The sequence below is a fragment of the Lontra canadensis genome, unplaced genomic scaffold, assembly GCF_010015895.1.
Source record: "Lontra canadensis isolate GAN:19392208 unplaced genomic scaffold, GSC_riverotter_1.0 scaffold4, whole genome shotgun sequence".
NCBI classification, from domain to species: Eukaryota; Metazoa; Chordata; class Mammalia; order Carnivora; family Mustelidae; genus Lontra; species Lontra canadensis.
Genome location: NW_022630998.1, coordinates 20,203,504 through 20,231,471, shown reverse-complemented (window position 1 = coordinate 20,231,471; position 27,968 = coordinate 20,203,504). Strand labels below are relative to the sequence as shown.

Sequence of the window (27,968 nt, the reverse complement as noted above, 5' to 3'; positions counted from 1 at the left end):
ATTCTCTGGTAAGTAGTGAAACGTTTTTTTAAAGGCAAACTCTCCCCTCCCCATAAGCAGTTTTGTTTTTTGGTTTTTGTTTTTTTTTTTTTTTTTTAAACAAATTAGGTTTCATGCATTCATATTATCAAGAATGATTAGTTTTTCTATAAATGAATGTAATGAAACACTGGCATATCACTTAGCACACTAGCATTCTTTACATTAAAATTCACACTAACAAAAATCATACTATGCATTAAAGCATTTCAGTAATCTATGAGAAAGAAGATACTTTTTTGTGTGTGTGATAACACTTGAGTATTAAGTATTTTTAGATGCATAGAGACACCAAAAGCAACACGGATTTAGTTTGCTAGTATTCTTGACAACTGAACGGGGTTGCTAACTTGCTAACTCGGTACAAATTAAAGAAGTGGTAGGTATAAAAATTCAGATAGGCAATCATTTATAAACCTGGCAGTATTTATGTGTAATCCTGTGGAGATTTTAAGGTTTTAGATGGAATGATAGAAGGTTTGAAAGTTTTCTTTGTAGAGTGTGGAAGATTATCCTGACAGAGTGAATGTACCTTCGCTCATTAGCTTAAAATAAGCCGAGTCATATCTCAGTAATTTGCACGGGAATGAAAGTCAGAATCTGAAGTCAGCATCTATGTTAAATTGAAATGCATCTGTTCCATAATTCAGATTTTGGGATTCCCCCTTCGCTTTTGAAATGTATAAAACATAGAAAACTGTAATGGATTACTTTTCAGATAAAAAATAGTCACATAAAAAAAAAACTTTAAAAATCAAATTGACATTTACATTTTATGTAGATTTAATCAGAACACAGCTGAGCATTTAATGTAATATTCTAGTGCTTCTACTCGTAATTAGAGAAGTACATATCTCCCAATGTTACCATTCTTCTGTTTGTTGTTCCAGTGTGTTATAATATTATCCGCAGCCAACAAGGCTTTCACACAGCAACAGCTAAACCTTTATCAAATTGAGTCTGTACAATGGAAGTATATTTTCAAAGACATATGCCTTTGTACACTATTTACAAATTCTCTCGATCATGATAAAAAGGCAAAATAAATAAAAAGCAGGAAGAAAGGAAATGCTGCTGAGGCTGAAGGCTTTTTCTTTTATCTTCCCAAACAGATGCTGGTCTCCTCAGTGCTGGGAGCTGGCTAGCCAAGATTGTTTTTCTTCCTTTTACATGGACTGTGAGAAGGATCTGGTTTCAGTTCTTGGTATTGCACCTGTTTAAACAGAGTTCAGAGAAAGACTGGTCAGGTGGTCACTTTCTGGCAAAGGAAGGAAAAGCAAAGGAATGAGAGACTGCTTGGAGGCAGGGGTGGGAAGAGCACTCACCCTGGAAGGTCTATGGGATCTGCAGCTGGGATGCAGAAAACAATAGAATGATAGAGCAAGAATCATAAGGGAAATCCTGCCAGAAATTACGTGAGAGCACTGCTGTGAACATTGGTAAGAGGCTGCCTCTTCACTGTCAGTAACACATTAGATTAAAAGCAAAACCATCTTAATTTGAAAGGCTGAATAATGGTTCTTTGCAATTTACTGTTTGTTTAGTTTAGGCTTAATCTCCCTCCAGCCTATGCTCATGTCGGGATACCAAATCAAAAATTCAGCTGAAACAAAGGAAGAAAGGTATTGCTCCAACATAGTGTCAAGATTTTGATAAAAATATTGCTCATTTATTCAGAAAATAGCTGATGACTAATGGGCATGAGTAGTTAACCTCAAAGAATTTTGAAAGACTGAGATGTGCCCCAGTCTTGAAAATGCAGTTACTCTCCACCCTGTCCCCTAACGGTCTCCAAAAGCTGCATTTTTAAAATTCACTTATTTCCTGCAAATTATGCAAAGAAGTGTTTTTGTTGTTTTGGTTTTTTTTTTTTTGGTTTTTTTTTTGTTTTTTTTTTTCAGATGTTCACTGGCACCGTTTGCTTTCATCATCTATATTCCCCTTTCCTCTCTTCAGGTAATGATGACTTCCCTTCACAAATCAGGTGAACCTTCCTTGGAGGAAAATTGCCCTTTGAGCTCTGGTAGGTTCTTGATGCAACCCTCTCTCATTCTCTATTCCCCATGCTTTATAAAAGTTCTTCTTGGGTAACACCCCAAGTGGGCTAAATTCCTGAAAGGCAAAATCTGCTACAGCTTTAAACTTTAAGTAGCTTAACTTTTTAACTTTAACTGGCTCTTCTAAAACCTTTGAAATTAAAAGGATAAAAAGTGAAAACCCAATTCCATTCTTTGTTAAATAAGAGTAATAGTGAAACCTACATACCACTTGTACATCTGAAGGGACTCTGGAAAGGAAGTCAAGTAGTTCATTGTTATCAATTGCATATGGACTCCGAAGCTTTTTTGTAAATTTATTGATGCCTGAAAAAGTGATCGGTCAAACATTATTGAAACTCCAGAGTTAGGAATTACAAAAATCACATACATTTCCATATGTTGCAGTGATTCGAAGATCTAGATTAGGCTTCTCTTCAGTCTCCACTGAATGAACCAATACCCTCTGTTTCCTCCCTCTCCCCTTTCCTGTTTTTCTCTCTCTCCTTTCCTTTGTCCCCTTCCTCACTCCATCCCAACACAATGGCAGATCTAGTTTTCTCTCTGTACTTCAGTGGCTTCTTCCCATAGGAAAGGCTTTTTATTTGAGAAACAAACCTGGCAAGGATGTACAAGGTTGTGTCTTGCTTTGCCACTCAGTGTCATATTACTTAGAAGGCTTGCTTTAGTATTTCATCTGTGATGAAACTTTTCAAGGCAAAAAGTCTGATTTACTGGTTTTCCCTTTTTCAAAAGAGAAACGGTTCTGTTTTTTTGGAGTGGGGGGAGGTGTTAATGTTATGCAAACCGAATGTTTAGAAGACAGCTGTCCTTGTGGGGTTTTTTTGTTTTTTGTTTTTTTTAATGACCTGAAGTGAGAAAGAGTTTACCACCAGCTTTAAAAAAAAATAAATAAACAGCTTTAAAGATGGTGACGCAAGAGGATCCTGAACTCTCCTCCCACATATCTGGTGCTCAGGGAAGTCTCACTCTGAAGCAGGTAGGAGAGGCTGGGACCTAAACTCAGCATCAACCTTACTCCCAGTGTGGCAACCAGGGTCAGGAGGGAACTCAAAAGCTGTAGCTTCTTGAAGAGTGAAGGGTTTGAGCCCCACATCAGGCAGCCCCAGCTTTTAACACGTGCACCTATGAGGGGACTCTCCAAAATATCTACCTTTGAAAAGCAATGGGGCTCAGGTCCACAAGACCCGCAAGGCTATGGTGATCTGAGAAATGGTTCTTAAAGGACTTGTGTGCTTGGCGTCACCCCAGGACCCAACATAGAAACAGTTAACTGAGGGTTACCTGGACTTCAGGAGAGACTCATTTGCTTGTCTTGGAACATTAGCCTGAGGGATGGGCCTCTGGTTAAACATACATTCAAGGGACTGCTGGAGTGCTCTCTGGAGCCAGAGACTGGGGTGCCATCTCTGCACTTTCCCTCTGCCTTGCTCCAGCTGGTGCATGCTATCTCCACATGCTCCCTGTGCCACACTCCACAGATGGTCAGCATCTCCCTGAGGGGAGACTTGACATGTGTATGGTGCCCCAGTTTTATGTCTGGTTTTACATCTAGGAGGTGGCTCAATAGGGCAAGGTAGGAAGGTCTTGAGCTCACCTCCTCCCATGTATACACCAAACCTGCAGCTACATATGGAACAGTTCCCTCTGAGACAGACCTGAAAACTAGCTGAGTGACTTCACGTCAGAGAAACAAGCAAAAGGCCAATGGAAGGGAGTAGGAGAGGCTGTGACAAAAGCTCATTATAAATCCTACCCCAGCAAGACAACCCACGATTACAACGTAACTCACAAACATGGAGCTTCTTTCTGAAGAGCAGCAGGTTATACCCTCCATCAGGCACCCCAGCTTTTAAGTCCTGCACCTGAGGGGTGAGCTGGCTTTGAAAATCATGACATAAAGAGCTGTAGTGAACTGAAACATGGCTCAGAGGGCTCAGGTGAAAACTCACTTTCCCGAGGGTACAGCACAGAAGCAGCCATTAGAAAAGCACCCAGACTTTAGCAAATGAATCTCTTTCATATACCCTTAAAGCTTCAGCTGGAGGGGCCGGGGCCTACTAGGATACTCTGCTCCCTCTATCTGCCTTGTAAAGCTGGCGGTGCCATTTTTACCCTCCAGCTGGCAGGCACCAGTTCACGCTGTCCCTCTGCCATGCTTCAGAGCACCAACATTTTCTGGAGGGGAGCTTTTATGCACATCTAGTGCTTTGGTTTTTGTGGCTGCCAGCAAAGGGACACCCCTCGATTGCTGGGCTCAGTAGGCCAGGGCTGCTTCCATTCCTGAGTTGCACGGGACTCTAACACTCAGACCATTCTTGGCAGACTGCCATCCCCAGGACACTGTACAGATAGACTGTTAGACACCCCCACTCTTTCTGAGAAAGAAGCCGATTTGCTTATGGAGGAGTTTTGAGCTGCTGCTCAACCCTCTGGTCTGGCACATTTTAAGAGTTTATGGGCTTCTCAGGGAACAGAGTCTGCTAGATACAGTCTTTGCACTCTCTGCCTCACTATAGCTTATAAATATCTCCCAGTACTGAGCTTCTGTCCTTGTTTGATACCCCTGACTTTTGTAGCTGCTGCTGGGGGACACCGGTTTATCACCTGGCTGTGGTGGCTAACGTGGTTATGCTCACAGGTCCCACAGGACTGTAACCAAAGCAAAAAGAGTTTTTAAATAGCCACAACCCTGAGGACATAGCTAGAGGCAACAGACTCAGATGCTCAGCCTTTGTCACAAACCCCTAAGCTCACCATCTCAGTTCTTGCCTAAGGGGCAGGCTTCTAATTAAACACACATGTTAGGGCTGACTGTAGACTTCTCCAGAAACCTTGGTGAGCAGGCTCTATTCCATGCTCTGGAACAACAGTCTCTCTCAGAGGGGAGGTTTTACATATCCCTGGTGCCCTGGTTTTTACAGCTGCCACTGAGGGAGTAGCCCTTGATCTCCGAGCTCTTGTATTTCAGGGTCCCACACGACTGATAACAGTTACAGAGAGAGTTTTTGGAAGGCTCCCACCCCCGGGGCACTGCACAGACATTAGGCTAAAACACATCCACAGTCTGTGAAAGAGACCTATTAGATTGTCCTGGAGCTTCAAGCCTGGCACACATTTAGAGGCTTAGGAAAGTGCTCTGAGGAAACGTATGCTGCGGGATACCATCGCTACACCACATTGACATCTCCTTGAAAAGAACTTAGATACTCAGGAGGAGCCCCCCAAATATAACTATAGTAATTAGTTAAGGAATTCATAAGATTAAAATATGTTAAATGTAACCTCAAAAACAGAACATGGGGGGTGAAGAGTTAAAACGTAGAGCTTTAGAACGCAGCCAGCCTTACATTGTTACCAACTTAAAATGGACTATTACAAGTTCTAATATGTAAGCCTCCTGGTAACTGTAAGGCAAAAACCTAATCTAGATACACAAAAGATAATAAAGCAGTCAAAGCATACCAGCAAGGAAAGTCATCAAATCACAAAAGAAGAAAGGAACACAGGAACTACAAAACAGAAAACATTAACAAAATGCCAATAGGTACCTACCTATCAGTAATTGGTTTAAACAAGATAAATTCTCCAGTCAAAGGTATCAGATGGCTGAATGTATAAAAAAACAAGACCCATCCACCTGTCTGTCTATACTGCCTAGAAGAGATGCACGTCAGATGCAAAGATACACAGACTGAAAGTGAAGGAATGGAAAAACCTACTCCATGCATATGAAAACTAAAAGCAAGCTGGAGTAGGTAGCTATGCTTACATTGGACAAACAAAAACTGTAATAAGAGACTAAGAAAGGTATTACATAATGATAAAGGGGCCAACCCAGCAAAAGGATGTAATATTTTACAATATTTATATAGCCAACACAGGAACACCTGAACTTACAAAGCAAATATTAAAAGACATAAAGGGAGAAATAGCAATATAATACTAGAGTACTTTAAAACTTCCCATCACCACCTAGATCATCAAGGCAGAAAACCAGTAAGGAAACATCAGCCTTAAATGACATGTTAGACCATATGGACCTAACAGACATTGATAGAACATTCTATCCAAAAGCAGGAGACTATACATTCTTTCCCAAGTGCACATAGAACATTCTCTAGGACAGGGGCACCTGAGTGGCTCAGTGGGTTAATAAGCCTCTGCCTTCGGCTCAGGTCATGATCTCAGGGTCCTGGGATCGAGCCCCGCATTGGGCTCTCTGCTCATCAGGGAGCCTGCTTCCCCCTCTATCTCTGCCTGCTGCTCTGCCCACTTGTGATCTCTCTCTCTCTCTCTGTCAAATAAATAAAATCTTTAAAACAAAAACATTCTCTAGGACAGCTCATATGTTAAGTCACAAAATAGGTCTTAATAAAGAAGACTGAAATCATATCATGCATCCAATGGAAGGAATCTAGAAATCAATTACAAGAAGAAAACTGGAAAATTCACTAGTATGGGGAGACTGAATAACATTCTACTAAAACCAATGCATTAATGAAGAAATAAAAGAATACCTTGAGAAAAATGAAAACAGAAATACAACATACCAAAATGTATGGAGTACAACCAAAGCAGTTCTATAAGGTAACTTTATACCAATAAATGCCTACCTCGATAAAAAAAAAGAAAAAAGATGTCAACCTAACTTTTTATTTCAAAGAAATAAAAAAGGAACAATAAACAAAACCCAAAGTTATAGAATGAACAGAATAATAAAGTTCAGAGCTGATTCTTAGGAAAAAAAATGAGTAAATGGCAAACCTTTAGCTAGAGACTTGCCAAGAAAAAAAGATTCAAATAAAATCAGAACTGAAAGAGAGGATATGATAAACCTGAAACCACAGAAGTGTAAAGGATCCTAAGAGACTAATATGAACAATTACATGCCAACGAATGGAAACCTAAAAGAAATGGTTAAGTTACTAGATATATACAATCTTCTAAGACTGAATCATGAAGAAATAGAAAATTTCTATTCAGACTGATTACCAGGAAGGCAGCTGAATCAGTAATCAAAAACCTCCCAACAAACACAACCAGACAGCTTCACTGGTGAATTCTACCAAACACTCAAAGAAGAGCAATTTTTCTTACTCTTCCAAAAACTAGAAGAGGAGGGAACATTTCCAAACTCATTTTATGAGGCCAGCTTTACTCTCTTTCCAAAACTTGACAAGGACACCACACACACACACACACACACACACACACACAAATATAAGCCAATATTTCTGATGAACAGAAGTGAAAAAATCCTCAACAAAATATTAGTAAACTGCATTGAACAATTAAAAGTCTTGTTCACTTTTATTCCAGGGATGCAAGGATGGTACATCACCTGCAAATCAAACATGGTGATAACACCATGTTACGAAAATGAAGGATAAAAATCAGGTGATCATGTCAATGGATGCAGAAAAGCATTTGACAAAATTCAACATCCACTGATGACAAAAACTCTCCACCAAGTGGATACAGAGGGGACGTACCTCAGTATAATAAAGGCCATACATGACAGCCCATAGCTAACATCATACTTGGTGGTGAAAAGCTGAAATCTTTTAACATAAGTTCAGCAACAAGACAAGTATGTCCACTCTCACCATTTTTATTCAACAGAGTCCTGGAATTCCTAGCCTGAGCAATCAGGCAAGAAAAAGAAATAAAAACACACAAATTGGAAAGAAAAATTGAATATGTGCAAATGACATCATGTTATATATAGAAAACTCTAAAGATTATATACACATACACAAAGGAATGAGTGAATTCAATGAAGCTTCAGGATTTGAGGGAAGAGGTAATGGAGAAGATTGGAGGGGATATCACCTATGGTTGACCTGGTTGCTGAACTCTGGCAATTAGAGGCTTCTCACACTTTGGGTTTTGAAATATATATTCTGCTCACAGTTCCCACAGTGGGAACTGCTCCAAGGATGTAGCCTTGAAAGAGTAAGGTGTTATTAGGACCAGCTGAACAGTTTATGGGACTGAGCCCAGTTAATTATTCTATGTAAACTTTTAGATTTTGGTGGGCAGGGGTGGAGATTTACTTGCCTGTAGCCACCCAAAACAAGCCTCATAAGTAAGTTCCCTTGTATATTAAATCTGTCACCTACCAGTCTGAAATGGTCTGCCTCTTTCTTCAGTCTATGCACTTTGTGTTTGAGGGCCAATTTGCAAACCAAGGATACAAAATCAATAAAAATCTGTTTTCGTTTCTATATACTAATAATGAGCTATCAGAGAAATTAAGAACAGTACCATTCATAATCAAATAAAAAAGAATAAAATACCTATGAATAAATTTAAAGAAGGAAGTGAAAGACCTATACACTGAAAACTATAAGACATAAAGAAATTGAAGACAACACACATAAATGGAAAGATAGTCCATGTTCATGGATAGGAAGAATCATGTTAAAATGTTCATACTACCCAAAAGTAGTCTACAGATGCAATGCAATCCTTATCAAAATTTCAATGGCATTTTTCACAGGAGTAGAACAAACCAACCTAAAATTTATATGGAACCACAAATGATCCCAAACAACCAAAGCAATCTTGAGAAAGAACCAGAAAGCCAGAGGCATTACATTCCCTGTTATCACAGTATGATACTGGCATTAAAAACAGACACATGGATCAATGGAACAGAGTAGAAAGGGTGGAAGTAGTAAACCCACACATATATGATCAATAAATTTATGACAAAATAAAACTATACAATGGAGGAAGGACAGTCTCATAAATGGTGTTGGAAAACTGAACAACCACATGCAAAAGAATGAAAGTGGACTACTACCTCATATCCAAAAATTAACTCAAAATGGATTAGAGATTTGAATGTAAGACCAGAAGCCATAAAACTCCCAAGAAGAAAATAAAGGCAGTAAGCTTCCTGACATTGGTCTTGGCAACATTTCAGATTTGACCCCAAAAAGAAAAACAAGAAAAGTAAAAATAAACAAGACTACATCCTACTAAAAACCTTCTGCACAGCAAAGGAAACCATCAATAAAATGAAAAGCAACCTGCTGAATGGGAGACGATATTTGCAAATCTTACCTCTGCTGTGGGCTAATATCCAAAATACATAAAGAACAATACAACTCACTAGCAAAAACAAAAACAATCCACTTAAACAGGCAGAGGATCTGAATAGACATTTTTCCAAATAAGACCTACAGATGGCCACGTGGATTGTGAAAAGATACTCAACATAACTAATTATCAGGGGACTGCAAATCAAGAACACCTTGAGATATCACCTCACACCTGTTAGAATGGCTGTTATCAAAAAGACAAGGAATACAAGTATTGGCAAACATGTAGAGAAATGGAAATGCTCTTTCACTATTGGTGAAAATGTAACCTGGTGCACTATGAAAAACAATGGACAGTCCTAAAAAAAAAGAAAAATGGAACTGCCCTATGTTCTTGCAATTCTTTTTCTGGATATTTATCCAAAGAAAACAAAAACACAAACTCAGAAATACACTTTCCTGGCCCATGCCCACTGCAGCACTGTTTCTAATAGCCAAGACACAGAAACAACCTCAGCGTCCACTGACACATGAGCGGATAAAGGAACTAGGGTGTATGTGTGTATGTACACACAGTGGGCTGGCAACCATGAAAAGCAAGGAAATCTTGCCATTTGCAACAGCATAGGTGGGCCTTGAGAGCATTACGCTAGCTGGAATGAGTCTAAGACAAACACCTGAAGACCTTACTTGTGTGTGGAATTAAAAAAAAAATAATAAGCCAATCTCATAGATCCAGATTGGTAGTTACCAGGGGCCGGAGGTGGGAGTAATGGAGGGATGGGTGAAAATGGGTGAGCAGCTCCACATTTTCAGCTACAAAAGAAGTGATGGGATGTAATGTGCAGCATGATTATAGTTAATATTACATTGCATTTCCTAAAGTTGCTAAGAGAGTAGATCTTAAAAGTTCTCACAATGGGGGCGGGGAGGGAGGGTAGGGGCATGAAATGTTTCCATTTCTACAGCTCTGGCATTGAGATTTTCAGGAAGCAATTTCCTTTTAAATTACACAAAATTTAAATGTAATGCTTGCAGAAGATGCTGTGATTGATTTACTTACATCACTTTTGGAATAGAACAGCCAAGAACCATTACAGATGAGCCATATCTACTCATACTAAATTATTCAACAGTTAATCCTCTATAGTACCTGAAGAGTACATGTGGTTGAAGGATAACTGCAGGTGAAATTAGAGCTATTATAGAAACAAAAAACTTAATGAGCTAGAAATGTCGAGACAATGTATAAAAAACCAGAAGTACCTATTCTGCATATTCTATTAGAGAGAATTTCAATGGGATAAGTCTACTCTTCAAAATTTATCTTGCACTTAATAAATGACCAACATATTCATATATACGAAGTAAATTAACAGCTTTATAGGAAGTCAACAAACTTGTAAAAACTGGGCCATAACTTAGAACATCTTGGCTCTTCTTCAGGAAGTTCAGCAGAATAAACTTTCTTTTGCATTCTTGATTTTGGTCTGTCTCCCCATGTGAGACCCATGTCTTAAATTTCCAGTTAACATTTCAGCAATCACCTAACACTACAGAAATACTGTTCTTGTTTTATTTCATTTGATGAAACAAGAGGCCCAAACACATTCTCTAAGAATTACGTGTAAGACCGAGCCAGTGAGGCCACCCCAGGTTACCGAGCCAGATGTCTGCCATGGGTTCCAGTTTCTGAGAGCCCTGGGAAGCCATACCGAGAGTCATCACCTATCACAACCGAGATGGCAGATCTGACCCTAAGAAGGTTAGAGATAATAAACTGCCACACCTCATGCCCTACCCTAATTCCTTCAAGAAAACAGCATCTGTTTTTTATATCAAAGGAAGGAATGAAAGATGAGGGCTTGAACAGACAGAGGAAGAAAGGCCTCTCTCCCTGTGTAGTGCAAGTACTATCTTACTTGAAATTGTTTAAATTATAACAAGGGGAAAAAACCATCATTCCCCCATCCTCTCCTCCCTACCCAAGCTGTAAAGGTAAGCAGAGTGACGGTAAAGGGTAAGAGGGCTTACTGAGGATCTGGCAGGACAGACCAAAAAAAATAGGGAGAAAGGAATCTTAAGACCAGAGGGTGTGGGGATCTCAGACCTCTTTGTCACTTTTCTAAGTCTTAAAATCTTTTTGCATTTAGTGTAAACATGTGTTTTCTGGAATCCGTACCCATTTTGGTCCTTTGCATTTTGTACATGCTTAGTAATCTTAAGTGTGTGCAGGCCAGAGGCAAGTAGAGAATCCTATGTCTCCCCAGTCTTGTTTAATTATATCATAATGTAGTTTTATATGTGAGTGCACCGTAGAGACTGACCGTTTTTCTCAGGGCACGGATTCTCTCAGATAAGGAGTAGAAACCCTAAAACAATGAAGAATCCTGAAACTATCATCGAAGTGCCATTTAGGGCCGTAGGAACGGTTGGCATGCAGCTTAAGGGCATTACAAAACGAGGACTGGAAAATAGCACCTTTAACGTGGATTCTTGCAGAAGCGCTTTTGTTTAATACACATAAAGCAGGTTTCTTATTCCTAAGCAGCCTGTCAGGGCCAGGGACCCTTTTCCTGCATCCTAAAGGTGACCTCTTAAACAGGCGGCCGAATATAGTCCCGTGTTTACAGACGCTTCCACGAGATAAAGTACCACAGCACAAAAGCATATTGTCCTAAATGCAGCGTATGGATCGAAATGCCTCTGTTTTCGTATAAGTGGTGAAAATAAATCAGAATGATATCTAGGCAAAGCTACACTTTGATAGATGAAGAATCTGCACAACTACATGTTTACAGGATGATGGAGCCTATGGTGCCAGATAAGAGAAATGCATTTTGTAGGTAGACCTAAATCTTTATCCTGTTGCGATTTTTAACTGACCTCTTTTCATCATGGAGTAGCTTCATGATCATAAATACAGGGAACTACCGACAGTATAACTCATCCCTTAAAAATAGTTTGTTCCTGGAATATCTAAGACCGTTTAAAAAAAAAAAAAAAAAAAGGCTTTACTTACCCCAGACAAGGACAATGTATCTCAGTGGAATGAAGTACAGGATGACTGTGAACACACAGAAGGCTACAATGGCCAGCCAGCTTAAGAATGGGACAGTCCAGTTGAAAGTACTGAATGAGAAATTAACACATCAGCAATCGGAGCACTTCATACTCTTTTCAAACAAAGGTTAAAATAAATGTGGTTCTGACTCAGACTCTGGACGAGGGATCAAGTAAGACTGCATTTCTCTCTCGAACAGAAGGCGATTGTAGTGAGCCTATCAGAGGACACAGGTGAGTCACAATGTGCTGAGTTTCACGAAAGCAGGGCCCACGAAAGCAAGTCTTGCCTCCAGCCCTTCCAGATGGTCCCAGGTGACTCCAGCATCTGAAGTTGCACTAGTTGGGGGACTCCTTATGTGGTTATAAAAAAAATTTTTTTTTAAATGTGTTTTTCTACTTCTAGAACAAGTAGCCAATCTTGTCTTTTCCCACTTTTCATAGAGGAGAATGCCCCTGGGCCTGACATTGTTTTCTTCTGTCAACTCACACTGGATTCCAGACACTAGAAATGAAATGTCAGCAACTATCTGTAGACCTGACTCTTACACTGTTGTGTAAATCCTCCCTGGTTTAGAATTCCTTTGACGAATACTCCCTTTTCACTTCTGTTACATTTCAAATGGATCTAGAGGTCGGGAAGGGGGAATAGAGTTGTCAGCCTTGTAAAAATTCACCTGCCATCATTATCCTTCCCAGAAATAAGGAGATAATTAAGAAATAAAGTCAGTATTGACTACTGTTCTCCCTGTGTTATTTCTGGCGAAGGAGAGCACATGGTGGATGTGTTGGAAAGACTGAAAATAGAGTGTAAGCTGGCCAAGTGGGTTAGAGCAGGGCCTGGCTCATGGGGCCACAGCGTTCCCATACTGCAGATGATCAGTAATGCAGGTGGTCGGGGAAGGTGGCAAGACTGCCTGTCGACAGGGAGGGAACATGAGAACAAAGAACAAAAATAGGATCAGTGAACAGAAGTGGGGGAAGTTACCAAAAAAGACTACTAAAGACGGGAAGGAACATAGTGGGACAAAAAGAAAAATGAAAGAGAAGGTTAAAAAAAAAGGATGTAGAAAATCAGGGAAATGGAACATGGAAAGATTGTAATCATTTAGGGGGTTTTGTGTAGAAATTCTGTAGTGAATCTCATACTTTATACGAGGGGATGTCAAAATAATAAAACAGAAGCATTGCATGGAGTCGTCAGTGTTGGGTATATAACTGTTACCATTTAACGGGCATCCTGTTGCCTCAACAACCAGCCTCTGAGCAGGACCTAACATACACCGCTGAGGGACACTTGAGCACAATTTAATGAAAAGAGTGAAGAAAGTATCCAATCTCCATTCAAAGCCTAGATTCTGCCATATGACTTCAGAGGAATCAATCTTGCTATATACCTCACCTTCCATGTTTAAAAATGAGGACAACTTTTATTGTTTCGAGGCGGACTGGTAGAGATGGTAACACGTGAATCAAAGCGAAATTTTTGGAGCTAAGTCAACTCTGGGAGTCTGTTGCTATGACAGTGGCCTCAGAAACACCTCAAGAAATTGTGAAATTATATGTGAGATGGATAAATGTGAATATTTTTAATTTTCTCTCATTTCCTGGTCATGTATGTTATGTGCACCTGGGGTGGGGTTTGTCCTGGGCCATTTTTGATCCAGTAAAGGATGATTAAGAGATTTTCTTCCTATATTTTGCTTCAGCTTAACACCTAGGAGTGAATCCTTACCTTTGTGGGCATATAGCTTGCCTTTTGTGTCTGCTTAAGGTCCAGTGTTCTCTAAAACTATTTTTCCTAATAAAAGACCCCAAATTAGATCAGTCTCGTTGTCTTGTTTTCGGTAACTCTTGGGGGCTAGCTTTTCTGTCTTTTTCCTCCCATGGCCAGAGTGAGTGCCCTGTTTAACTGATACCTGAGAAAGGATCATGCCTTCCTTCCTTCACTTGACACTTGTGGAGAAACAGAAGGCTGTGGGTCTGCTTGCTTTCCTGGGGCTCAGCTCAGAGCCATCCATCAGCACTCCTCACTGTGCAAGGGCACTGGCTCCTCAGTCAGAAAACCCTTTTATTTTCTTTTCTTGGGGCAGCCTCCTTGAAGGGCTCCCTGTGTTCTGCTTTTTCCTCTTAGAAGAATAAATGGCAAGGAATCCTTACCAATGTAGCTAATGTCAAAAAGAAGACTGCCCTTTTCTATTTCCACAGTGCATCATGAAAACTAAATCTAGACTATGATCTTCCCCCCCAAAAAGATGCAATTCAAGAAAGTTCTGGAATGATTATTTAGTAACGAGATGTAATTATAGAGGCTTTTCACTTTGTAGTTAATGATTGCTTCTGAATTTGCTTTCTGGTTAGATGCATTTTAATCTCATGCGACCCCAGGAGACTTTCTCGATTTTAATATTTTTAAAATTGTGCATAAAAGATGGGTCCTGTAAGACTCAGTGGACACTATTCATGTTTCTATACCTCACCCTATACCTATACCTCTGTCTATACCTGTGGAAGGTTTTATAAAACTCAGTTTTTCCCAAGGCTGCTCCACAGCCAGGATCTGGCCATATCCTTCAACTGACTATGATGTCTTCTGACCAAGCACCTAAAGTCCTCTACCACTCAGAAAGAAGCTTATGAAGAAGCTTCTTCTTCTCAGGCATAAATTTGCCTGACCTCAGCGCTGACCCAGCATCTTATGATATAAATGAGATACTTCCATCAGGTATCAAAACACAGTGTACCTCAGAGAAAGGACAGCACTCAAAAGGGAAATGCCCTATTTAGGACTTCACACAATGCTCCAGTAGATAGGGTGTACAGAACAAAGGAACGTTCTTAGAAATGGAAATAACGTGAAGAGGAAGAAGAAAAAAGATGTAGGAATCAGTCTTCAGAAGTCTGAGACTGAGGGCTGCTGTACATTTGGAGTGAGAGGGAGGCTGTTCTAATATGATATTTAAAAAATGGAAACTCAGCACCTATGCGTATGTGGAAATATATTAAAAATTATACAAAGTAAAATGCATTATTCCCTGAAACATGAAAAGCATTAAGTAAGTGTCTCACACCTTTAGTTTAAATAATTTACTCCTTTTAAATGTGTATGCCCAAATATTCAAATCTGTGGAACACTTTTGGTGAAGAATAATATAAATAATAAACAATGAATTGATACATTAAACAAGGAATATGTAGGCTTATCCGTATATATCGCACCTGTCTTGACTTGACTACTGAGCAATCATTATGTAGCCCATTTTCACATGCTTTAGTAGTATGGGGCCTCAATATATTTTTAATGGATCATCAATACTTGTAAATCCACCGTATCGAATTTACAGTTTTTTAAAGTTCATTAGTAAAGTTATTTCAGGTAAAATACAAGTAATGCAAAATTAAGACTATATACTCATGAAAAATATTCTTAAGAATATTCTTGTATTCTTAATTTTACATTAGCTTTCAGTGAAGCTATATTTTAAATTAGGAAAGGGGATTCCTTTTTTTAAATTATTAAAAGTGCATTACTTTAGTTCATCTGTAACTATGATTTTCAACTAAATACATAAATTTGAAAAATTTTACAGGATGCTACATAAAATAGGATTTTTTAAAAAAATTTAAGAATTCCTCAATGACTGTATAAGACAACCAGTAATAAAATGAAGATATGTCTTGATTACCTGAAATTCTCATCTAGCTTGGCTTATTTTTTTCGTATCACGATTTCATATTCCATTTAAGAACAAAGTCTTTCACATGGAAATGTGCTAAAATTTAGGACGGTGTTATTTCTTCAAAGCTACAAGTAGGACTTCTTTCCAACCAATATGTTCTAAATTTCAGGAAGCAAATTGACAGAACTTTTCATAAAACCAAAGACTGACAGAAACAAAGTAAATAATGAAGAAACTGAGCAATAGATCACCCAGAAGGAGTCTCCCCTGCCAAAAACAATATGGCATTTCACCCTCTGAAAAACAAGTGGACACTCTGTCCCACAGAAGGCCAGGGCTCACATGTCAGCATCACTCACTCACTTCTTTATCCTTTCGCCAAAGGAAGCCACTTCATCTAGGATGTTCTGGACACTGATACAAACCTCCTGGATGGCATAGATTTTATTTATAAATCCCTTTTTTTCACTGTCCTAAAATACAATTAAGAAAAAAGAGAGATTCTGTGTGAGTAAAGGTATTCTTCAGTGCTTGAATTCTTGAATTGTCCCTCTCACATTTTTAAACCTAAAGTTCATCTGTGTGTATGTGTATATGTGTGTATACACATACACACACACTTGGAACCAATGAAAATTTCAGGATATACAGGGAGATGGAGGAGAAAGGGCACACAGCATCATGGACCTCTGCCAATATAAAGGCGGTTGCAAAGTACCAGACTCAGATTCTGATGATATTGCCCTGATGAACAATGACATTTTAGCCAGAGTTGGGGGGTGGGGAAGCATGTAAAGGCGTAGGAGAGAGGGCAGGTCTTGGAATGACCAAATCTGGAATACCTGTGAGCAACGAAAGCTGAAAATGAAAAAAAGAAAAGAAAGGAAGGAAAAAAAGAAAAGACCAGGTCAACTGAAATCCGTTAAATAGACACTTCCTAAATTGTAGTTTAGGAAGATCAGATACAGTGTAAGCCTGGCCCACCTCTTCAGTGTAACAGTCACATAGTTGATAGAATAGCATAGGCTATTTTAGGATTCTAACTAACCATTTTTCTCTTGGTCCTTAGTTCTTCATTTTAAAACTTGTCCTGGATTTAAGCAAAGCTGGTGTGCTCCAGGGAATGGGTGGGTGGGATTGAGTATAAAGCACCCAGAGAATGGTGTGAGCCTGGGGGAAATGTGCACATTCTGTAATTTTAGACCCAGAGGAAGAAATAGTGGTGGCCTTTCACGATTGAAATTTCTGCTTAGTAGCCTGGCATCACAGGCACTTGCCTAGGCTGTTTGGTGGAGACCATCCAACCCTGATTCCATGACTCCATTCCTCCATGCCAGCTTGAATCTCTATGGAAATGTAGATCCAATTTCATTACTTTAACTTCTTTTGAACACTTCCACACTGTGCCAGAACACTTGAGACCTCATGTGGCAGTCAGTGCTTGCTGAAAGCAGCCAGAAAGCTAGAATAATAATGTCGTCATGTTGCACATTTACATACTGACTTTCACTTCAGAAAAGTCTAAAGCACTTTGCACTGTGGGCACGGCTGGGCGTGGCATCCTGCCACCTTGGAAACCAAGGGCAAGTGAGTGACAGGTGGATGTGCAGCCTCCAAGAGCAGGGTACAGTGGGGCTGAAGACATGGAGGCCAGTTCTAAACATGACCTTTAGGTAGAAGTTACTTAGAGCCTTCATTTTAAATATAATTCTTATGGGAGACAACTGTCAACATTATTCATCTTGCTTATAAAAGTCGGACTGTCAGACAATGAGGTACAGGAGATGCGAAGGCTCAGAGTATATAGAACAATTATGTACTCTCAGGGTCCCTGCTGTCTCCAGAAGTCACCCTTCACTTGTCATTACGGACATGAATGCATCAATTTCTTGTTTTTTTTCCCTCCCCAGCAATAAAACAAAGTGCATTAATTTCACCTATGCAGTTGTACTCTTAGGAAAAAAAAAAAAAAAAAAAAAAAAAGGATATCCAGTGCCTCCTTCTGTTCTTTCCTAATTATAAAGCTGGTCTGTTCTAATCATCTCCATGGCCTTCAGTGTCTTCTCTCCCAAGCGTGGGCTAAATTCATTTATGTCTATGAAGTAAAGTGCTCTTAACAGATATTTTTCTGCATACAGAATAAATCAAGCTGGACTTGAAGGGGGCTGGTTATGCAATCAACATTCATTGAGAATACTATCTTACCAGTTTGAAATGATCATGTGAAAAAATATTTTTCACAATAGCAATAAAATCTAGACTCGCTTAAGCATAGCCTTAATAAGAAATGTACAGAATCTACATTAAGGAAATAGAGATATGGTGTCTCTGCACTGGAACACTGATTATTAAAAGAATGTATTCTTTTTTTCTGTTGAACGTACAGGTTTAGTGCATTTTCAAGCAAATCCTAATGTGTTTGGAGTGCAGTGAAATGGGGAGAATTTGATAAATTTGTTTGGAAAAATAAATTGAGAGCTATAGCCAAGAAATTTTTGCAAAATAGAAATAATGAGAAAGCATTTATTGTACCAGATATTTAAGTAATTAAAATATGAAAGATGAACATTTAAAGAGAGCTTGTTTTATGATCAAGCACCATCATAAATCCACCATACAGATGAACGTAGTATGTTACTGGGTACTTGTGTTAACTATTTGCAGAAAATTATGTTAAATCCTACCTAAATAGACTCTCAGATCTATTCGAGGTAGCCCGATTCTACCTCAGATCTATCTTAAATACATAGCCCCAAATACATTCTAGGCTATTTAAAAAGCAAAAAACTAAAGGTGAATTATAAAAACAGAAGAAAATATAGATAAGTTATCTAGTGGCCTTGGAATAGGAAATGGCTTTTTAAACAAAATGAAGGGAGTCACAAAGGAAAAAAATTGATAGCAGGAGTTACATAAAATAAAAAAGTTATGGTGTTAAAACTTATCATAAATTTATAAGGGTGATAGGAAAAACTTGCAACAAATATGACAAATCAAGAGATGGGATTTCCAATATATTCAATAAACATCTGAAAAAACTATTACTGCAGTTTTGCTTATAATAACCAAAAAAAAAAAATCACTGACATGTTGGGTGGAATTAATTATGGTACGTACAACTGATATACTATAATGAAATTACAAAGTATTATTTAAAGAGAATAATTAATGACAACAAAAAACCTTATTATCTAATAGAAACTGCGGCGGGGGGAATGTAAACATGAGATGGGGTATAATCCTAACTTTTTTTTTAATGGGTAGGCTAGAAAATGAATGAAGAAAATGTGTCAAAATATTAAAGGTAATGGAAGTTTATTTTCTTCTTCATACCTTCCTATAATATAATTCTTTGCAATTAACAAGTTTCATTTTTGTCACCAGATCATTTCCCTGATTTTCTCCAATATTATTATTGAAGGAAACTGAGAAGAAATAAAGGAATTGGTACTCGTTGATCATATTAGGTGGTTTATCTATCTCTTTCTTATATTTTTGTATAAAAGCCTATTTAAAATTATTTTTAGAAAGCAGCATATAAACACTCATTAAGCATTATAACGTGCATTTCACGTGGTTCATTTGGTCTTCACAACCATCCTAAAATGTAGTTATTTTTCTGTACTCTCCAGAAGAAGAAACATAGGATCTGAGAAAAGTGACAGCTTGGATTAGGACTATGACAGGCCAACTCCAGGTCTATCCTTTCCATAATATACCATGTTACCTTACTGTCCTAACCAGGAAGCTTTCCGTTCCTACCCAGAATCCCTGCGTGATCAACAAGAACAACAGACTTGAACATTTAGAAACTTACATTGTAGGCACCACAATCAGCAAGATAATAAAATCTGGAAACTTAATTTAATAGTAGAAATCACCAGATGTAATGTCAATAAGCCAGTATGCGAATATCAAATACAAGATATTTGTTAGTAAGGTGTGTCCCTGAAGGCATCTACAAAAACTATTTTTAGTAGATACTTTAAAATCTATGTGCTGACGATGTTCGATTACTAGCTAAGGAATTTAAAAAATTTTCTCACTCTTAATTTTCTATTTCTTTTGTACTCCCACTCCACTACCCAGCCCCTCACCCCCAAACACCAAAAACCAAAATAAGATGGTCTGTAATGTTGACAAAGTTTTGAAAAGCAAATGCTTTGGGATAAAATTTTTATTTTAAAATATCTTTCATCAAATCCTATATTCCTCCACTGTGGTCCCCAACCAATGAAGTAATTACTCTTTATATACAGTATATGACCCAAAACTGCAATGGGTAATGGAATTGCTCTGTGTTGCATTCCAATATTTCACACTTTTTTCACTAATGTTCAATACTTTATTAGTAGAGAATAAATTGGTACATTTCTTTTATTGTCGTTTTTGCTTTCCTTTATAAACCAGCTTGGATGAAAGAAATATCATAGGGTAGTTAATCATCCAAAGGCTTGGTAGTGACACTGGTTTTTTTTTTTTTTTTTAATGCATTATTAAGGTTTCTTTTGAAGATGTAAAAAAAAAAAAATACCCATAAAAAAGAGCTATAACTATAAATCTGCGAACATGTGAGATTTATATCATACAACTTTTTCTAATGGCTCTATATAATTTTTAAAAATCTTATTATGTTTTAAATAGTCCACAAAACATCAATAACTGCAAACTTGAAATACAGTGATTCTTTCATATTCAGCTATTTTACAATCACATATCACAACAGAAAGTTAACTGGATTTTTCCAAAGATCTACCTCCCAGCTTTGAAATATTTAGGAAAAACTAAAGTTCTAAGGAATTAGTAGGAGTACCTTCCATATCTAGAAAATCCTGTCCATTGACTTTCAAACCCAAGTGACAAGTGTCCCATTCATTGGTTCTGTTCTGAATGGGAGCGAGAACTCAAAGTGATAGGTGTCAGGGGCTATGCACTGTGTGGCTGGGTTCCTCGGGCATCTGGCTGCATCCCACTCCAGTGACAAATGCAACTTAAGGGGCCTTGCCGAAGTAGTCACTGTCAGCCCTGTTACATGATAGAAAAGGGGTCTGTTGGACACCTGTATTGTATCGATCACAAGTATGTAGAATATATTGACTCAAAATATTTGTTCTGGAATTAATATTTCTGTTACTTTCTAGAGTGAGAGAATGTCTTAAGAATGCAAGGGAGGGGGGAAAAAAGATGCAAGGAAGCTCTTAGGCCAGGAGAAGCATAAAGCAGAACTGACCATCAGACCAGGGCATATGATCACTTTATTATTTCCTGAAGGAAGCACTCAGATTTTCCACCCCAAAGAGCTATTCTTGATTATAATTTTGCTTTTTCTTTAAAGCCTTGATATGTAACCTCTGAAAAACCATAAGCAGTAAGATTGATATTTGCTATGAGACATAATTGGTACAGTTTACTATTGACTATAGCTCTTCTGTGAGTAAATATAGTCTCGCATAGCACAGAGTGTACAATTGTGTTTGGAATATGTCTATGTTTCATGTGATTTATTTTTTATGCTAAAGATGGTTTTGGTGTACAACTTGCTTGGTTCATTCAGTAAAATGCCTTGCAAAACAAACTCCTCTCAGAGCTATACTTCTAACATATGGAAAATATATTAGATAGGAGCTAGAGATTGAATAAAGGCACACAAAGTGATGAAATATTTTCTCTGTGCCAATACTCCTTTCTTTTTCAGATCGAGAAAATACGTCTCAGAATACTGAAACTCTCACAGCAGCTTGGCAAGTCACAGAGTCCCTTGACTACTGAATGGTATCTCCAATCTTACTCAGTTCTTAGGATATCAAATCTCACCCAGGTTACTTAACGCCTTGGTTCTTCTCCTCATATTAACCTTAAGAATAAGAACCCTCCATTGAGACATTAAAGGATTCTGAGATAATATTTAAGGTTAAGAGGGCAGATGTACACCATTTCAGACAGAATATTTTTCTCTTAAAAAGTAAACAGATCTCTAGAACCTTTACATTTCAGAGTTATAAAGCGGACCAAATTAAGTAAGACACATAGAGCTCTTAGTACAATGCCTGGTACAAATAAACCGTCTATAATTAGTAGTAGTAGTAGTAATAAAATTATGGACATAGTTTCTTATTAAAAGAATTCAAATTATGTTTATCTATTTTTGCTTATATTAAAAACAAAACTTCGAAATATTAGGCAGAATTCCCCCAAAATATGCAGCCTTCTTATGCATGTTTAGTTATGCCCCAGAGGACTTAGTGTTAATTTGTCAAATTTCATTTTTGAAAATGATGGTAGATTCTTTATAATGTTACACTGAGAAGATCTACCCCTCCACCCGCTCCTGCTGACTCCGCACATGTTTTTCTGCCGAATGAGCATTTACCTGGTCTTAATTTTTTTGCTTGGTAACCCTGGGCTTTTCAGTATTCGTTTTCTACGGTGCAACTTTTAATCGCATTTAGTTGAGCCTCGCTGTGTTCGTTAAACGTTCTACATTTTGCATGGATCTATAAAAGTGACTGTAAAGTAGCAAATTTGGAGAGAAATGGCCTCTGGGCGAAGCAATGTAAACAAAAGGCATTTTAAAAATGGCAACTGGTGCTCCTAAAAATTATGACAAAAGCCAGGAAGGAAAGGAAAGGAAAAGGAGGAAAGGAAGAGAGAAGATAGCAGGGGAAGAAAAAGAAAAGCAAGAAAAAGAAGAAAGAGAGAGGAGGAGACTGAGGGGAAGAGAAAGAAGAGGGACTCAGAGGTGCCTCAAGGCCCTGAAGGAAGCTGGAGCATGGGGACCAAGAGCTCCTGGGCAAACATGAAGAAAGGAAGGGAAAGATCTTCGATTATCAACAAAAATGACCTAAAACCAAAGCACAATCTGTCGACTGTGTTAATTTCTAATTAAACAATCAAAATATTTGTCAAAGTCTGTACGTCCATGTTTCAATTCCATTCCACACCAATGTAAATAAATCTTACAGAACGCACCCAGGAATGCGTGTGTACCTGTGGTCAGGAGGGAGACTTCCCTGGACCCCAACTGCTTGCTACTCCCAACGGTCATCAGCAGGACCTAAGGGACGTGCAAATCTCCCTCTTCCTAATGATTTAAGAAAACTCCTTATAACTGTCCTGCTAGTGCTTGAAAGCTCTTAAAAGATTAGGACCATATATCAATATCAAAGCCTTTGACTTAATCTCCTTGCCAGCAGGCAGGAAGTGCACTTTCCAGAGAGTGGCTTTATAGATCATCCCATCTCAGGCTCTGGTCCTGTGGGAAGTTCCGTTTTCAGACGAACTCCCCAGTGAAAGGGCCAGAAGGCCTAGCTCCAGGCTAACCTTCACGGGAGCCACATCAGAAACTGTGAGGTTGCTGTTCCCAAGGAACCTGATGGGAAAATACGCGACGAGGGATCCTTTCACCCAGAAGAGTAACAACACAGGTTTTGAGAGAAGAATCTGTAGGCCTCACAAGGTTTTCCAGCAAGGTCAAAACCAACAGACCGTGGAAAGGTTTTGAAAACACAAAAACACGCTCAGGATTACAGTGGCCCAGGCCCTGTCCTTAGACCTTGTGAAATACGATAACACAAAACAAACACCACCCCCACTCCTGCCCCCCCCCCCCAAAAAAAAACTGTTCAATAAAACGTGTCCTAAAATCCCTTCTGGTTCCAAACAAGCCATTTTACCGAGAAGATAAGGGCTGTGGAATCGCTTCTGCCCCTCAGACCCATTTGAAAGCTAACGTGAGGAGCTGGCTGGTGGCTTGGATTTCTCCTGATCCATGTGTGGGCTCCCTGGTGGGAGGTTCTGTGACAACAGGGAACAGAAACACCCTGCTTGTTTCTGAATCCAGACAGCAAATGCTGGGCTACTTTGTCTTTACCTTAACTTGTAATGAAAAGTTGGGTGTCCATGTGTGTGTTTAAAAAAAAAAAAAAAAACTCTTGTCAAATCGTTTATTTTCAAATGTGTGTTTCAGGAAGGTTGGAATTCAAATGCAGAGATGTGAAGGCAAGCTGAGAATTTAGAGAAGCTGTGAGCTCTCTTTTAATCTACTCGCCTCCAGTCTGATTTAGAAGATGATTAGATTTCTAACTGGCTCTACTGTTAAGCCTGGTTCAAATCCTGCCTCCAGTATTTCCTTAGCTATGTGCTTGTGAGCAATTTACTGACCTTCATCTGTAAAATGGGGGTAATGATGGAACCTACTTTTGTGATGGTTATAGAATTAAATGAATTTAATCCACTTAAAGCCTTTACCACTCATGTCTGGAACACAGGAAGTGCTCAATACATGTGAGTCATTAATACTATTACCCATTTGAAGAACCTGACAAAATACTATGAAACTTCCGAATGTTCAATTGTATTAAATCTTCATGAAGATGACAGGATTTTCTCCCTACTTATTTATGATATGTTTCAAGAATCCTGTGTTTGTACAAATTATCTAATATAACCATAGATTATCTTAAACGGATCACCCTGCAAAGTCCTTACGACAGTCACACAAGGATGATGGGTATTATGGTTTTCATTCCCTCTACATGGAAACTGAAGCCCAGTGGTCTACCATCCCAACTCAGACTTCTATCCCATTCTGTGCTCACTCCCCTCTGGTGCCTGCAGCCGTATCTGTTCTCATCGAAGACAGCAGATTTGAAAAATTAGCCGAAAGTTGACCAGTCTACAGTATGTCCTCCCCACTGAAAGTTATGCATCCTCCAAAGGCCAAAGCTAGTCATACCCATGCAGGACACACGCCTTTTCCGTCATGTGATTTTTATCTGTTGGTGTTTATGCAGGTAAAACTTCCCTGAGAATCAGTGATTAGCTCCTCAACAAGCTTCATGGCTCAATCAGAGTCAGAATTTATTACTTCATCTTAAACAGCACAAGCTTCTGTGCTAACCTACCTACTAGTATAGCTCTTGATAATAATTTGAAGTTTCCTTTTATTATATATACAAAGGGGCATATACATAAAGGTGTGGAACCCACGAAGATTTTTTTCTTGAGTAGATTTGTTATGAAAATACTCCTGGACCTTTATCTAGGACTTTATGGTTTAGTAAGCATTTTTAAATATATCTTCCCACTTGGATGGCAGGGGTAAGTGAATTCCTCCATTTTACAGATAAACAAACTGAGGCTTGGAGAAGTTAACAATCTCATTTTTTGTTAAAAAGTGTTCCTAGGACTTTAACCCATGTCTCCTGACTGAAATCGGGCTCCCTTCAGGTCACTGTCTAAAAGCCATCAAGTCACATATGGTATTTCTTCACTACACTGTTTTAGATATTTAAACTTGACTCTTCCCAAACACTAATCTTGAGTTATAATCAAATTGTGTGAGAAAAGAATTATATTAGTACTATAAAAACAATGCTCTTTGTGACATCTCCAAAACCAAGCGAGGATTACTTTGTGAAATCCGGAGGCTATTTTTCTTTACAAATATTTTACAAGACAAACTTGTACCTTTCTAAAAAAGCACATCTGTTGCAAATTACACCCTTACCGAAACAGAGAGAATCACCATCCTTTCTTTCCCATCTGAGTTTAAAAGAGATTTGTTGACATACTCAAAGGCCAGTATAGACAAAACAGCACAGGAAAGAGGAGGCGGTCAGCAAGACCAGGGCTCGGCTTTGCTTAAACTAATTCCACATGCCCCATGAACCATTAGCTGTTTTTTATTTCCTGCTCTAAAGATCTCTAGTGAAAATAATCTGGGGTAGGGAAAAGCTGTTCTTATTATTTTTTTTCCCCCAACAAGATGCTGTGTTAGCAAATAGAACATATGAGCCACCTTCAGCAAACCAAGGTCTTTAATAATCCATTTTTCAAACACTACTGGTATTTCCTTTCCAAACAAAGATGGACTGTAACTGGAATCAATTTCATTATTTGTATGGTACAATTGCCAAGTTTCTGTAAATAATAGCCATTTAAATACTGGATAATATTTTTTATATGAATCCAACAACAGTTTTATTGCTATTTAATTTCCATGATTTGTTTGTTTGCTGTAAGTTATCAGGGTTCTGAGAGCACGATGTCTGGGGATAGGGAGAAGCCTTTCAGAATGGCTCAGGGAAAAAGCAATGTCAGAGTCATGTTAAAATACTTGGCTCAATGAAACAAGGGAAATAATAAGTTGGAAAAAACGATTTGCTCGACCATTTTGGGCTTTTCTCCCTCAGTTTCCCTATACCCTGCGTAGTATAACATCACCCACCATCTTCAGACCTTGGCATAATATAGGAAATCAAGGACAAGACTGAGAACTCGCTTATCCCCATTATGAAGAGAATGGGGCTCTTCAATGAAATCCGACAAAACAGAGGCAATGGTACAAATAAAGGCCTGGTGACTTTGAAGGGAATTGGGCCATCTTTCTCTATTGATGCCATATGTAGCACATACCTGAATAACAACTTCATGCTCTATGGGAGGCTGCTGATATATGGGGTGGGCCTATCCCCTGAACCCCTTCCTTACTACAGATTAAATCACTAAAACAGGCTCATTCTGAGGTCAACCTGGAAGAAAATGTCAGTGGCCTATTTTCCGGAGCTGAGGGCAATATTTTTATTTACTTAGTGGTATGGCTCCTGGTCTGCCTTTCGACTCATTGAGCGAGGAGGCGGAGGGAGTAGGAAAGGCAAGAAAAACTTGGGAATCGATTTGCAAAAATATCTCAAATTCCTTCCCGGGGATGGCCATGGGGTTTAATAAGATAAAATAAGCGGTTCAGAAATGGTTTACATATCTGCATTTAAGTCTTGTGCATTTAAACTAGTTGTAGGACGGGCACGGGTGGAAGCTATGATGTACTTTCCTGGGCTGGTCCTACCCGACACACTGTGGGCTTGAATCCTGTTGTACATTTTACAGCCTTGTGATCTTGTAGAAGTTCACCGCTCAGATGCTTAGTTTTCCCAACAGTGAAATGGGAATGTCTCTCCTCGATAGTGCTGATGTGGGAACAGAATGAAATCATGTATATAAAGCAACTGGCACATTAGTGGATATAAAAAATAAATATGTTTTTTCCCTACTAATTATCTCTCTTGCCAAAGGGTAACATTTTCCATTTTTGCCTAATTTTCCTCTCTTTCTCTCATACTCCTTTCTTTATCATGGATTTTGTAGAAGTCTGATTATCATTCATTTACATCACCTCCCCATTTAAGTAATGTTTGGTTTAGCCAAAACTCAGTCCACTCTTCTTATTCATTTATTTAATAAATATTCACCAAGTGCCACTTATGTATCAGACACCATTCTAGGCTCTGGAAACAGCACCACACAAATATATAAATAAAGAAAAATTAGCAGAAAATGAAAAGGGCAATGAAGAGACTCAGAACAGGTACGTGTGCTGGCGAGTGACCCCAGGGGTCAGGGAAGGGGGCTCTGAGGATGATCTTCGTGGCTGAGAATTGTTTTGGTCAGAAAGGAAGAAGCTGCTGTGGGTATTTCATGCAAATGAATTTAAGACCCTGAAGTGGCTATGGTGGTGTTGGAAGCACCCAGAGAGGGAGAGACAGACATTAGCAAGGCAGGAAGCTGCTCCCAGAGGAGGGGGCGTTCCTGCGGCCCAGAGCCTAGACCACACAAATGGACTGGGGCAGGAGCTGGAGCCGAAGGACAGGGCTGCTCGTCAGTATTTGTGATGATGGTGGACAGGCTGCCTCTGTGTGGTGGGCAACTGAACCACTGAGGCGAACGAGCACCCAGTCACCGCTGGGAAATGCCCCCAGAAGCAGAGGTGGGGTCGGGGGAATGAAGAAAGGCAAGCACAAAGGGGAGGAGAAAGAGGAAAGAGAGTGAAAGACATGGTTCCATTTTTTTTTTCCTTCTTCCCTCCTTCCACCATCTCCCATTGGGCAAATCCCCCAACAGCCATCATTGGGGAGCTGGGAACTGTGGCTTGCAGGAGAAAGGTGGGTGGGGATCAGCCTGGAAGCCAAAAGGCAGTAAGTAGAACACGGTGCACACCCCCACAAGGAGCTAACCGGGACGAGATCTGGGAAACCGATACAGGTAATGCAAGTGCTCTACTGGAGAAAACATGCCGGTTC

General features: G+C 39.1%; 1 protein-coding gene across 9 annotated transcripts in view; it reads right to left on the bottom strand.

Annotated features, from left to right (window-relative positions):
• Positions 1 to 79: 79 nt before the first annotated feature.
• The window catches only part of MCTP1 (multiple C2 and transmembrane domain containing 1), a 519,900-nt gene continuing 492,011 nt past the window's right edge, over positions 80 to 27,968 (bottom strand). For 6 of the 9 annotated variants that reach the window (XM_032846299.1, XM_032846315.1, XM_032846308.1 and 3 more), the window contains 4 exons: positions 16,255 to 16,364; positions 12,171 to 12,280; positions 2,305 to 2,402; positions 80 to 1,252 (listed from right to left, as the gene is read on the bottom strand). In XM_032846299.1, the coding sequence (XP_032702190.1) occupies positions 1,181 to 1,252; positions 2,305 to 2,402; positions 12,171 to 12,280; positions 16,255 to 16,364 (390 nt within the window). In that variant the 3' untranslated portion in view covers positions 80 to 1,180. The remainder of the gene's footprint in view (positions 1,253 to 2,304; positions 2,403 to 12,170; positions 12,281 to 16,254; positions 16,365 to 27,968) is intronic. The other 3 variants (XR_004381302.1, XM_032846346.1, XM_032846354.1) reach the window with 3 other exon arrangements.